General features: G+C 38.8%; 1 protein-coding gene across 1 annotated transcript; it reads right to left on the bottom strand.

Annotated features, from left to right (window-relative positions):
• Nucleotides 1-1,897: 1,897 nt before the first annotated feature.
• On the bottom strand, nt 1,898-9,285 carry LOC149832271 (mitogen-activated protein kinase 10-like). Its single transcript, XM_090014405.1, has 10 exons — nt 8,673-9,285; nt 7,028-7,436; nt 6,603-6,730; nt 6,419-6,478; nt 4,448-4,597; nt 4,181-4,336; nt 3,561-3,772; nt 3,373-3,474; nt 3,007-3,155; nt 1,898-2,748 (listed from the first exon to the last, which is right to left on the bottom strand). The coding sequence occupies exons 1-10, from the start codon at nt 8,706-8,708 to the stop codon at nt 2,315-2,317; spliced, it is 1,836 nt and encodes a 611-aa protein (XP_089870531.1). The 5' UTR covers nt 8,709-9,285; the 3' UTR covers nt 1,898-2,314.
• Between the last annotated feature and the right edge of the window lie 3,881 nt (nt 9,286-13,166).

Here is a 13,166-nt window from a genome sequence, read left to right as displayed (position 1 = left end):
TACTACAGTGAAGTCGTTGGATGGTCATCTGAGGATAAGCATTCAAGGTGGGGGGAGAAAAATTCATGTGGTCCATAAAGGAAATTTGCCAAGCTCAGTAAAGCGGACAACTGCATAGGCAGTGACAATGTAAAGGAATGGCCAACGAATTGATGACATTCTTTGTTTTGTTTTGTTTTTTTTGGGAAATTTTCATGAATGCACCTAAAGTTTTGGCATTAATGAAAAACGCACTTAAGTTTTGGATTTTTTAAAATGGAACCTAAATAATATCGTGGTTAATTAAAAAGGCTCAGAGTTTACTACAGTCATACTTGCAGAATTTTCATTTTACCCTCAACATCGTTTTAACTGATTTGCATATGCATTTCTGCCCATATAGGTACGAAAATCTCATATTCGTTGCTACTTGCAAGTGGTTATTGGAATTTCACCTTTCATTGTTACTTTGAGAGATATCTTGCACATAGTTACTTACTTTGAGAAGGAGCTTTCTCTTCTTTCCACAGTTCTTGCAACATCCATATATTTTAGTTCATACATCACTCACGAATAAGAGGTCTCATTGGTATATTTTAGTTCTATTGCAAGTATTTAAGTTTGTAAAGCAACCTTAGCTGGATGAATTTGATATTCGACTTGTAATTGCAAGGAAAAGGTAACATTTTTTAAAACAGAAACCAGGGCAATAGCATGTTGATGTAAACGAGAAGGGTTCGATTTACGAGAAAATGCTTATCTCTATTGTATATTTAGTAAAAGCTGAAAAAAACAAGAAAAATAACAGAAAATTAAAATAAAAAAAAAACAAATACTGAAATTTATCTCATCGTAGCCACAGATATAGGCGACGTTTTGAAATTATAGGGTTAAAATAGATTTAAATTTATAAAAATGATATTAAAGGCAAAATATCATGATATTTTGAAAATATCAGGAAATGTATATGTCATATCATGATATAATGAGTTACCTTTTACTTTTTTATTTCTTTTCTATATCTTAACTATGTTACTTATTTCTTTTATTATATGTGTATTTTATTATCTAAACATGTTATTTTTCTTACTTATTTCTATTATGTTTTTTATATTTTTCAATTTTTTTAGCACTGAGTTTTTCTTGAGATTTATCAATTTATTATCTTGAGAAATTGCATTGCCAAGACCGATATTTGTGATAGTAATTCTAATACTTTTATTTAAAACCAAGTTTTTTTTTTTTGTTAACCTTGGCTTGTTTAACTGGAACTGGCCATGAACTAGAACTAGAGCTCGGCTCGGCTCACTACAAGAATAAGCTGTTGAGTTTGTACTTTTACCAGCTCTACTCGGCAACCAAGATGTACAACAAACCAAGCACATGTTTTAGTATGACAAGTGATGGCAGAAGCTGGTCCGTACCTTGTGATGGATGTCCACCAAGGACGTAGATAGAACAAAATTGCAAGCCTGGCATTGAGTTGAGATGGTTTAACAAGAGAAGAGCAGAAAAGTCCAAACGATCAGGTTCTTTTACTACCAGGTCAATTTTGAAACAGATCCAACTGTAAACAAACATACTGAAGTGATATCACTTATGAATCCAGGTATTTAAGTGGGCTCAATAATGACATGAGCTGCGGCCAACTGTCAACTTATTCGATTCGAACCCAAGGGTACTCGTGGTTGGGGAGGTCTCCCTCCAACCTGAGTTCGAATCCCTACGTGGGCGCCCCTTTGGGAAAGGAAGCAGGAGGCGGCTCGTTAAGGATCGATGAGGGTTCACACAGGCTTTTACGCTACCACCATAGGCACAGCGGGCTAAGACCAGTATGGCCAGGTATTCGCTTCTTGTAATTTTACTACATTCAACAAAATACACACTCGCACGAGAGAAAGATTCCATGTGAACTTGATTGAAACATATAACTTGTTTCATATGAACTTGATTGAAATAAACTAAAGTACAACATATAACTTGTTCCATATGAACTTGATTGAAATGAACTCGAGTAGAACATATAATTTGACTAAAGTTAGTTATGCACATGTATGATTTCGCTTTGCTCTTCTCCTTGTGAAAGGGAGGCTCGCATGGCTGCTCTTCAACACGCAGCAGACCAAACTTCTAAAGCCACTTCCATGATGATCAAGAGAAGCTCCATTTATTGGGATACAATAGTGATGCGGCTACATTCTTCTTTTTTCATTATCAACTAAACAAGAACTACCCATGTATCTGAAAAACGAAGTATCCCCTTTCATTGCCAGTAAAGCTCGAAGCTGCTCCTCTCTCTTTCCGCTTCTACTTGGTCGGAATGTGAAGAAAATCCTCAGTACATCCTTGACATGCCAAACTGAACAGGACCAACTTTTCGGGAACTAGCAGCAGCAGCCATTCCGTTGAATTGTGATTTGGCCTGCAAATAGTTTGCTTCTGCGATTGTTCGATCGCCACCCACCTCAGACTTTGAAGCGTGTGAAAGGTAGAAAGGTGATGAATGCATATCTATGGCTATATGTTCTGCAACCTTCGCAACAGTGTTGCTTGGTATGCATGGAGGCTTGGAGGCAATGTATTCCCTCTCTGTTCCCGTTGGATCCTTTTCACAGTGTTCCCACTTCCCTACTTTATGGAAACCATAAGAGCCTGGACCTTCATAATGAGGAAGCACAGCACTTCTCATCATCCCTCTTAGGTCGTACGCATCCTTTGGGCCTCCATTTTCATAGGGAACGACCGGCCCAACAACTTTCCCAGGTTTAGCTGCAGCATCAGGACAAAGTTAGGATCCTGGAACCATGATTCTTGATTCTTGAACCAACCACACACACACACACAGTTGAACTATAAATACAATAGACTTTGCAAACCCCATTTTTTTTTTGTCACATTTAGCATCATGTGATCTACATGTTGTATGATTTACTTATTCACTTTGAATTTCAGGCGAGCAAGTATACAATTTACTTTGAATTACAAACAATGTCAACAATTTAATAGGATGACTAGTCATTTATGTACCTTGCACAATCCTTTGTGGGGCTTGAGAAGTCCTTGACAAAATGGCAGTCATCCGGGCTGCTTCTGTAGAGCTCCTGGAGGCCGCATCTTGGCCTTTGACACATACTTGTTCCTTTGGAGCAATTGAAGCAGAGTGGACAACAGTAGATCTACAAGCAAAACAAAGAGCAATTCACCACTTAGAAAAGAAAAACCCAACTCAAGAAGCTCAACAAAATCTGCCTTTTGCACTTTCTATTTTATAGTGAGTCAAGTGACAGGATTTGCAGCAAAATAAATAGACAAAGAATATATTGTTTCTTCTAGGAACTAGGCTTTTTCCAGTGAAAGCCTAGCTTTCCAAAGGTATAAATTGAACACACGTACCTTGGGAGAGAGACATGTTTCCTTTCCAAGGGTATAACAGGGGCACTTTTACCACCATTTTCTTCAAGACGAGCAAATTGTTTCTTGAACTGGTCAATAGCACTGCACAACAGGAAATTCAGGAATCATGACTAGTGGTACATAAATTTTGCAGCATAACCTCAGATACGGAAGGAAAATGTAAGAACCTAGGATATAAAAATGTTGTCCTTTCAGTTCCATTCATATAGTCCTTGAGTAGTTGAGGGTGGTATTCCAGGATCTCACGAAAGATAAGTTCTCGAACATCTTCTTTCGTCATTCGACGTCTTTCAAATTCAAACTCCATCTTTGTGATTGGCTGACAAGATGGCTCTCTTTCTACTTTCGCTAGGCCCTTAAAATAAGGATCTGCTAAAGCCTGGCACACATGAATCAACATTATGGAGGGAACATCAGCTTGAGGCTTTCAGGGAAAAGGACAATATGCATTGCAAACTGTCACATGGGAGCGGGTGCGGGTGCAGGTGCGGGGGTGCGACACTTTCAAAAAACTTGGGTAGGGGGTGCGGCAAAAATATAAAAATACATATATAAAGTCCAAAAGTTGGACATAAATGACCCTGGGTGCAGTCAACGCACCCATGCGGGTGCGGTACCCAATTTGCCGAGTCCCTGTGACAACAGGAGGGGGCACAAATAAAACATGATCACATGCAACAATCCCATATCTACTTAAATTATACACTTGGATAAACTATGCAAGAATTAACAGACATTGAACTCAAAATATATTATTGTTTATTTGAGTTAAGCATGAGGCATATACCTCTTCTGCAGTTGTCCGATCTTTGGGATCAAAAGCTAACAATCTTTCTAGTAGCTTTAGGGACAAAGGATCAGCATTTGGGAACTTCTGAGAGAAAGGCACTGGCTGCTTCTTTCGCATGCTACTTAAGTACCGGCGAGCCTTCTCATTGCGGACCTGGAATCAAGGAAGAACACCAGATAAGGGTTCAAGTACACAAGTGCATTTAGTGCCTCAATTTAGGAAAAACAAATTCTTAAAGTTTCCACTACAAACAATAATACATACCCGAGATATTGTATCTAGGGAAGGTGTTCCAAGCAGGTCTGTCATTAAATCCAGCTGGTGAACAACATTTTTTCCAGGAAAGAGTGGTTTCCCCGTTAACACCTCAGCAAATATGCAACCTATGCTCCAAATATCAATGGCAGGAGTGTACTGCAAAGTCCAAAAGGATGTGATCATCTACTAGATCATATATAGAGAAAACGTCATACCACAGTATGAACACGCTGACCAAATCGAGCACCAATCTCAATACAGGTACCTGAATGAGACAGGAATCTCAACTTGGAGGAGTATTCAACATTCCATCCTGAACAAGCATTTCTTGATCACTAGCAATTTAAAGTTTAAACAAAAAGGAGACATTTGCCTCATAGACAGTAATAGCGTACATATAATTACTGTATGAAACATCAAATATAATAATGAACTGACATGATCATGGAATTGACTAAGCTACATGAACAGATAAGGTCGGTAGAAAAAGAAGATCTTAGTTATGACAATCTAAAAGGATGATGATAATAGTAAACTAGGAATGCCTGTAATTTCAGTCAATCTTTCAACAATGTCCTGACCATTTAGGATAACGAAAGGTCACATATGTTGGTGGGAGTGGAGACCCATCTAAGACACTTGGTTAAGCATGTGAAATGGTACAATTTTCTATCTTAGGCCATTCCCCAGGGACCCTATCTATAAGTGATGGGAGTGGAGACCCATCTAAAACACTTGGTTAAGCACGTGAAATGGTACAATTTTCTATCTTAGGCCATTCCCCAGGGACCCTATCTATAAGTGAATTTGTTATCTAAGACCAAAGCAAAATGATTTCTATGGTAAATAGAGGCAGGGTCACAGAAATCTGTGGAAAAGCAAGCAGAATGCGTTAATTTCATGGTGTGCTTCAGTAGGACATCATAGATGTGCTTCTGAACATATGGGCTTACACAGGATATTACTTCTACAATTCCAGTTTATTTCACTTCATTCCAAGTTGGAACATTCAGCCATTATCTTCATATGTAAGAAAAACACTCTCTCTTCCTCGTCTAAGTCTATCTATAAGTGAATTTGTTATCTAAGACCAAAGCAAAATGATTTCTATGGTAAATAGAGGCAAAGTCACAGAAATCTGTGGAAAAGCAAGCAGAATGCGTTAATTTCATGGTGTGCTTCAGTAGGACATCATAGATGTGCTTCTGAACATATGGGCTTACACAGGATATTACTTCTGCAATTCCAGTTTATTTCACTTCATTCCAAGTTGGAACATTCAGCCATTATCTTCATATGTAAGAAAAACACTCTCTCTTCCTCGTCTAAGTCTAACACCCCCAAACCCAGGATTGATCCAATATATGCCTTTAAGTTTCAACTGGTTTAGAACAACTTATTATTGTTTGCTCCAATTGAACCACGAAGTATCCCGTATAATCAAAACTCGACTGGAACACCGGTCCATAAGCTTCACATAATGACCACTAAATAACTGGCCAAGACTGAGGTTAAGATAAATTTTCTCTTGGGGGCTATTTTATTACCTCTGGCATTTTTCCCTTTAGAGAATTTTGCCCAATGGGAGATTTTTACCAAGGTAGTCTTTACCAGTAAAAATTTTTGCACCTCTTGATGCACGTGACAGCTTAGGTAGGGCTCATGACTTTTGAAGATTTTTTACACAAGTTCTGTGTTTTTTTTTCACAGAGAAAAGTGCAGGTCCCCAGCATTTTCTGATGCAATCAAGCAGCCTTGTTGATGATACCTAATACAATCACCTATAATAGTGCATATTTCTTTAAGCAAGCATTGGATATATAAGTGAAAAAGAACATATCCATCACACTCTAATAACAAAAGCTCCACACTGCAAACATTTCTATGCATTGACATGGAAGCAATAGAATTGTTTATATATGCATTTAAATCCAAAAAATATGTTTGGTGGAACTACAGGGGAAAGCAAACCCATACTTTGGAGAAAAATGATCCACACAACTCTGGAGCTCTGTACCATCTTGTTGCAACATAATCCTGCAAAAGGTTTCCAGTAATTTAAAATAAAGAAAATGAAACATGTTGAAATACCAGAAGAGATAACAACCATGGGAAAAGTGGAATGAAAGCACTGAATTGTGTTACAGCATCAAGTACACACCGTCCAGAATATTGTTGTTGGAGTGTCATTGAATGCAACTCTAGCCAAGCCAAAGTCACAGATTTTGAGCTTGCAATTTGCATTTGCCAATACGTTCTTTGGCTTCAAATCTCGATGATAGACATTTGCTGTAGTAAGAGAAAACCACTGCATCAGATGTAAATACAATACACAGATACATGGACGCATATGTTTCAGAAGAAACCATAAAATGAATCCTGATTGATTTAACAGAAATTGAAATGCTGAGATTCAACAGGAGGCATGTCTAATTCATAAAGAGAACATGTATCAAACTTTGAAGAAGAATGAATGGTCAGCTGCTAACTATTAAAAGGGAAGTGTTCTACTATTAGCATAATGCGCCATTCTGCATGATCTCTTATAACCCTCTTAAAATCGGATGATTATAAATAAATGCATACCTGTATGGATGTACTTCAGTGCACGAAGCAGCTGATATAGAAAGAACTGATAGTGTTCCTTGGTTAAGTCATCGTTCGCCTTGATAACCTGGTGGAGATCGGACTCCATGAGCTCGAAAACAACATAAATATCCTTAAAATCCCTTCTTGATGGCGGCAACATGATGTGTTTAATTTCAACAATATCAGGATGACGGAGAAGCCTAAGTAGCTTGATCTCCCGCAGAATGCGTGTCGCATCAGAGATGTGCTCGAAAATGTCATGTATCTTCTTTATCGCAACTTTTTCCCCTGTATGTGTATCAATGGCAGAACACACAACACCATAGCTGCCTTTGCCAATGACTTCTTGAATTTTGTATCTGTTAGCATCTCCGTATTCTGTGAAGAAGTCCATCTCTGTGGAACTCTGAAAGCAATGAAAAAACAGTCAGGCCAACACTCCACCGTGCCACAAGAAAGCAGCCAAGGGTCCATCAATCGCTTTATTGGAAACAAACAAATAAGCACAAAAGTAAAGAGAAATGTTCCACAATAAAGAACAGCGATCACACAAAGAAAGACAGTCAAGATACACCAACAAGCACTGTTCATTCACGATGGCCGGTTATTGCCATATACATCATCAGTGACATCAGCCACTTCTGGCAGCACGATTAGAAAGACTGTACAGTGCTTCAGAAAATTAGTTACCCAGAATCACATATAGTACCAAAAACCAATTACGATCTTAGAAGAGGGAGACATCAGCAAGACTTTATGAAACACATTTCAGCTAGAAAAGAGAAAAGGGATCCAAAGACCAACCGAATAACACCATTACTTAACATAGCATTATAATGTGATTTCAGCCTTTACAAACCACTAGTGCTACGATTTTTCCTGCCTAAGGTGCTGTTATCATTAAAAAGAGTGTAATATAAAAGGCCCATCATCTGTAGCCGTTGCAATAACAAGAAAGGCTGCAGAAATCTTCAAAACGACTCAAAATAAGCAAAGGGGAAAAAAGAACAAAGGGAAAAACAGAAAAGAGAAGTCGAAAATCTAAGGATCCAATACATAAATATAGCATGGCAGCAAGATAAGCCAAGGAGGAGGTATATTTCTTCAAAGATAAACATCCATATTAAAGAACCATTTTGTTAAAAACAGCGAAGGTAAACCTTCTCAAAAGAAAATATAATTCAATCGGACAGAGGCAGGAAAAAAGAGCAAACAAAAGCATATCGGTAGAACAAACCTCGCATTCTCATAAAGAAGGAAAGAATCGACCCACTGTTTAAAATAACATTTAGCTAAAAAAACCATAAGGATAAGAAGAATCAAATACCAAAATTCTCTTTCAGCTAAGAGAACGGAATCCTGTGGCTAAGATGGAAACAGATGCACATAATTACTCCAAAAAATTATTAGATCCACCGAATGCATTTGAAAGGAAGAAGACTAGAAACGACCCACATCGGAAGACATATAAAACTACAACAAGAACCAAGAATTCAGCGCACCCACCAATCTTCAATATTTGCAACCCCACCGGATCCGAAAAAAAAATACGCAATATAATTCCAAAAATCTCGACCAACCAAACACAAATCAAACAAAACCACCACTCCTCATTCGTTAAAAAAATGACAAAGAAACTCACTTTCTTCCTCTGGTCTTGCTGCTGCATTGTCCCCATCCCGCCAAACCAATGTTTCCACTCCCCTTAATTCCCGTCTTCCCACTACGAATCGAAACGAAAAAAGAAAAAAAAAAGCGAATTCAATGGCTTGAACAGCCACTCAGCCGCACTTCCCCCACCGTCCCCTGCTCCGGATGACCAACCCGCAGTCCCTCTTTACACGCGACCAATTCTTCACCAAGATCACAAGCAAAATCAGACCACTCATACAACCGAACTCGAAGACGACCCTAAGGAACCGATGCCGGCGGCGGCGACGATCATGAAGAGGATTCCGGCCTCCATGGCCATGCGGGCCTCGTCCTGCTGAGATTTCTCGCCATCTCCAATTACACCACTCTACACATTTCAGCATACAACCTATATACAAGAAAAATACGCAGAGGAACCAGCAGAACACGATCCCCAGACCCTCAAAATCCTGAAAAAGCAGAGAAAAGAAGACAAGATCCAAATAGAGAGGTTGGTTTCCTCTTGTTCTTCTTCTTGGGGAGAATGAAGAAGGGAAACCCTAGGAGGAAGGAGAGAGGAAGGAGAAGGTGCGTAGAGAGAGAGAGAGAGAGCCCTCAAATCTAGGGCACTCCTTGGTATACTATTTTTTTTATCATATTTTTAATTTTTTTAAATTCAATTAAATGACAAAATGACATTTTTATCCTCATACCGGTTCACTATAACGGCTAGTGCAGCGAGTCGAAATGGTGATTCGGACAGTCGAAAGATTCGGGTTTGTCGTGATAGACTCAAGTATAGGACCATGCTTGGGGTTTAGTAGATGCAAAAAGAGACAGGGCTTGTCAGCTAAGTTCAAATAGGTGAGTCTTAGTTGATTCAAACGAGCCAGTGTGGCTCAGCTTAATGGACAATTTTGACTCAGCTTGGTTCGAAAGTCTGGCTTTGACTTTAGGAGTTGACTGGTTTCTCAAGGAGATTGAAATCATGGACAACTAAGATAAACTTGACTCAATTGTGTTGGACTCGGGGCGAGTCAGAGATGAAAATGATTTAGAAAAATACTTGACCAAGAGCTCGAACATTCCACACTAAAAAACCAGCTAAGAGACTTTGTTGACAGAACCTTGTCCAATTCTTAACCTACGTACCAATATCCTTGATATTTTGAAAATTTTATGATTTATTAAGATATTTTCAAAAGCCAACATAATCTTAATAAAAATAATATTGCAAAATATTGTCCATTTATTTTATATATCAGAAATTCAATACAATATTGTTATTATTATTTTTATGACAAGGAACTTGCCTTCGAATGGGGTCGCTTAATGAGCCTCCCTTCCTAGATTGTAAAACCTGGGTGGGTTTTAATGTAATATTGACAACTTATTAATTGTTTTTTCTCCTTATCTATGTTACATGGATATGGTTGCCAACAGGGGAGTAAATGGGTTGGGTTTGACCTAGATCCGACTTTTATCAAACCCTATAGGGTTAAGGTTTGGAGATAAATAAGAAAGTTCGATTAGAATTTGAGTTGAACCCAAAGGGTCTGATTAATATATAGAGCTGGGTATGGTTTATGAAATTTCGTATCAAACTCGGGCCCGATTTGAGATTCAACTACGATACACAAAATTTCAATGTAAAAAGATAAAAAATATATATTATTTTATTGGGTATGGTTTCTCTTATGATGGATCTGATTGAACCCAGGTTTAGATCCGATACCAAAATCTTAAATCAGGTCTAAGTCTGGTTTCACCTAGGTTCAAACCAAACCCACCACTTTGACACCCCTAACTTAACTTAGGATAGGGGAGACTGCCATTTTTATGAAGTTTCCAGTATGACTTGTATATAAGGAAATACAAAATGAGAGTGAAAATAGAGTATCCGTGCAACACAACTCCATATCTTTCTTTGCATATTCATGGGCCTATATTTCTTTTCTGAGATTTTATCTTATAATGAAATTTTCGTTCAGTTTATCATGAGGTTTTACTTTTTCGAGAAAATTCTGATACTAATATTCACAATATTGTTCTTAATCGAGGACTCCATTTATCCCCACCAACCCCCCACCACCCAATTCCTTCCGAGTCTATACAAGACTCCGAGTCTCATTGTCTGTTCTTTACATTAAGGGTATTTTAGGTATTTAGCTTTACAGCGTACATACAGAGCGTACGTACTGAGAGGCCGATGGGTACGCGGTACGTACATTTGGAAAACGTTGGCATCGCGTGTGGACTAGATTTCTCGGCTCGGCTCATCCAAGCTGGCGTCTCTGATTTGGATGATAAGATCTTCAGACCATAACTAAGTCTCCATTTGACACTGCAAGTCAAGAAAACCACGAAAACACCACTTGGATGTAAACTGCCCTACCATTTAGGTGCTGCTGCTGGTAACTCTAGGACAGTGTCCTGAGTTTTTTTCTTTCAAAGAGTGTAATTTAGACGCACAAACTTATCTAGTTCTGACTACTGCTTCTTGATGACAGGTTGAAAAACTTGATTTTCTAAAAAATCCAGATTCAAAACCTAACTTTTGAAAAAAAATGTTTTTTTTTTTTTTCCTTTGAAGGTAAACCTCAGGTGGGGTCACCGACGGTCAAGCCCTTATGGAACCCACCCGTTAAAAGACACCCTGTGAGAGTCGAACTTGGAACTAAGGGGTCAGCAACACCTACCTCCCCAGGTTCAGGTTCACTGCCTCTCAGGCGATTTGGGGGACATCCAAGTCAATTGCGGAAAGTTGACTGAGGTATGTTGGTCATTTGACATAAATAATAAACATTATTTATTATTCACATGTAAGAATCCCTCCGTAACCTAAACCACCATATAATAAGATTATCATTATTGTCCCTTTAAGAGCAGATCAACTGTCATTACTTAGGTGGGCATTTTTTCTCCTTAATTTTATTAAAATATGTTGCTTCAACGGTCCCCATGGCTTCACCAAAGGGATTGTCACCGACAGAAACCTCTCGCTTTCTTGTCCATTTTTGGAATTAATTAAGGGTATTTTTGTCATTTGCTTTCAATATTTATGTTCATTACATGTTTTTTTATTTTTGTTTTTCTAAATTGGTGGTTTTAGCACGTGATTTCTTAATGACAGTTTTAGGCTGGACAAAGTTTCACACCTACTTCATGACTGGTACTTTATTGATGCTGCCTTAAATTTCTCAAGGAGTAATATGGGAAATTGAATTATTTCAAAGGGGTTGTTTCAGGAAAATCCTTTATTCCCCTTCTTTGAGTTGAACCCCACACAAGACAAAAGACACATATATATTTGCATTGTGTGCCAATCGATGAGATTCGAACCTAGATCACCTGCATGGAAATTGAGATTTGATGTGCACATGATGGGTATTTTAAAATATATAATTTGTTTCATGCTTATTTTCTTTACATATTACCACCTTATATTATTAGGAGATTTAATCATTTATATTGTTAAATTCTACAACAATAAGTTAATATAATCCTAAGTTCCTAATTATACATCGACAAAGTATTTGGTGTATCGTAGTATTATGTTTTTTGCACAAGAATATCATCTATTTATGCAAATATATTTAGTTAAAAATTGTTTAAACTCATGCTTTTCTCATAATCCTATTACTTGTGTTGTTAATCATGGTTGTTGTTTACTAGACGTTATTATAACTGTCTTAAGGAAATATAGTTAATTTCTACGGCATAAATAAAAGCTATGAATAACTCGTTTAGCCATTATTAACATGCTAACTATCATCATAAGCATTATATGAATATCTTATAAACCATTCAAAATTTCTCAAATCTTCTACTTCTTAATATTATTATTATTATGTATCTTTACTTTTTCATTCACCATTATTTTGCACCTGTACTAATATTGCCACAAGGTTAGACAGTCATTTTGTATTACGGCCATAAGAAGATTTCCCTATGGTTAGTATATTATAATTAGGGATGGCAGTGGACCGGGGGAAAGCGGGCCCCGCCCCGCCTCGCCCCGTTTGGACCGGGGATGAAGGGTATGAAACGGGGATGGAGGCGGGGACTAAGGTTAAAATCCATCCCCGTCCAGGGGTGGAGGTGGGGATGGACTGGCACGTTCCCCCGCCCCGCCCCATCCCCGTCCCGGCCCCGCCTCCTCCCCGCCCCCTCCCCGCCCCCAACCCTTTATATTTTTACTGTTTACTAACCTTAATTTCCTAACCCTGGAGCCACCGAGCCGGGCCATCACCTCTTCCCCTTCCCCATCCGCATTATCATTGTAGCCAGGCCGTCGCCGACCACTGTTGGCCGTCGCAGGGAGAGGCCTCCACCGTTGGCCGTCGCAGGGCCGTCACCGATCTCCGACTCGTCCTCGGCGACGCTTGGGTGCGAATGCACACCAAGAAGCTTCGGCAGTACGTCGCTAACTACGAGCGCATGGCGTGGAGCGAGGTCGTGGCGGCCATGGCGGAGATGCCGGTGGTGATCGATGCCAAAAGCG

This window comes from Nuphar pumila, chromosome 7, assembly GCF_984573655.1.
Source record: "Nuphar pumila chromosome 7, dmNupPumi1.hap1.1, whole genome shotgun sequence".
Taxonomy (NCBI): Eukaryota; Viridiplantae; Streptophyta; class Magnoliopsida; order Nymphaeales; family Nymphaeaceae; genus Nuphar; species Nuphar pumila.
This window is presented reverse-complemented; position numbering and strand designations above follow the sequence as displayed.

Bases quoted from the DNA above. Each gene is read 5' to 3' on its own strand.
- LOC149832271 (XM_090014405.1), bottom strand. From the start codon at position 8,708: ATGGGGACAATGCAGCAGCAAGACCAGAGGAAGAAA. The intron at 7,437-8,672 runs GTGAGTTTCTTT...CATTGCTTTCAG, and splicing joins AGCAAGACCAGAGGAAGAAA to AGTTCCACAGAGATGGACTT. The intron at 4,337-4,447 runs GTATGTATTATT...CCTTGATTCCAG, and splicing joins CCCTAGATACAATATCTCGG to GTCCGCAATGAGAAGGCTCG.